The 988-nt window shown below is 38.5% G+C and overlaps 1 protein-coding gene across 1 annotated transcript; it reads left to right on the top strand.

The window, feature by feature from the left end:
- Window positions 1–651, top strand: LOC122521575. The gene has a single exon (XM_043642421.1). It carries the CDS (start codon window positions 1–3, stop codon window positions 649–651), a length of 651 nt encoding a protein of 216 aa, XP_043498356.1.
- The last annotated feature ends 337 nt before the right edge of the window (window positions 652–988 follow it).

The following is a 988-nucleotide window of genomic DNA, read 5'->3' as shown; positions in this document are numbered from 1 at the left end:
ATGGGAGATAAAGAACTGAAAATCATATGCTATGCAGACGACGCAGTTTTAATAGCGGAAAATGAAGACGATCTGCAGAGACTTCTACATGAGTTCAACACAATGGCTCAATCTCTTGGGATGGTAATATCTATATCTAAAACTAAGTGCATGACCACATCCAAGATACCCCTTAGGTGTAAATTGGTGGTTGATGGGAGCATTATACAACAAGTGACGAAGTTTTACTACTTAGGCATAGAAATTTCCAGCTTTGGTGAAATAGAAACGGAAGTAAGAGCACAAGTGGTTAAGGCAACAAGAGCTGCGGCACAACTCAATGACACCATATTCCGAAACAAACATCTCAGAATAGACACAAAAAGCCGTATTTACAAGGCCACTATAAGACCCATACTAACATATGCGGCGGAAACAAGACCTGAGACATCTAAAACCCGCCAGATGATGGAGGCAGCGGAAATGAAAATAATCCGGAGAATAACCGGAAAATCTCTATGGGATAGACAAAGAAGTGAAGCCCTCAGAAGAACATGCCAAATCGACAACATCAATGATTGGGTATTAGGGAGGAAAATTCAGTGGAACGATCATATAACCCGAATGACAGGGGACCGAATTGTGAAGATCGCTAGGGATAGATCACACTAGGAAAACGAAGCCCAGGAAGACCACGAAAACGATGGGCGGACGATACCTACAAGAAGCGAGTTGCGATGAAGAACAGGCAATATGCCTATTTGGACGCTGGAAGAAGATATCTTTTGGTGTCAGCATATCTTCTGATACTTTTTCTTTTTTTTCTAATTTTTGTTTTATTTCTTTTGTAATTGGATATTTAAACTCCTATCATGGGTCAATCCAAATCTATCTATAGTGTCTAGTCCTAATATCATATTGTGATTGAAATTTTCATTATTATACACAAATGCATTGATTTTATCTTCTTTGTTTAGTATATTTGCATTTAATGTTATTAAGCAATCAG

The sequence above is a fragment of the Polistes fuscatus genome, unplaced genomic scaffold (assembly GCF_010416935.1).
Source record: "Polistes fuscatus isolate 324 unplaced genomic scaffold, CU_Pfus_HIC Scaffold40, whole genome shotgun sequence".
Taxonomy (NCBI): domain Eukaryota; kingdom Metazoa; phylum Arthropoda; class Insecta; order Hymenoptera; family Vespidae; genus Polistes; species Polistes fuscatus.
This window is presented reverse-complemented; position numbering and strand designations above follow the sequence as displayed.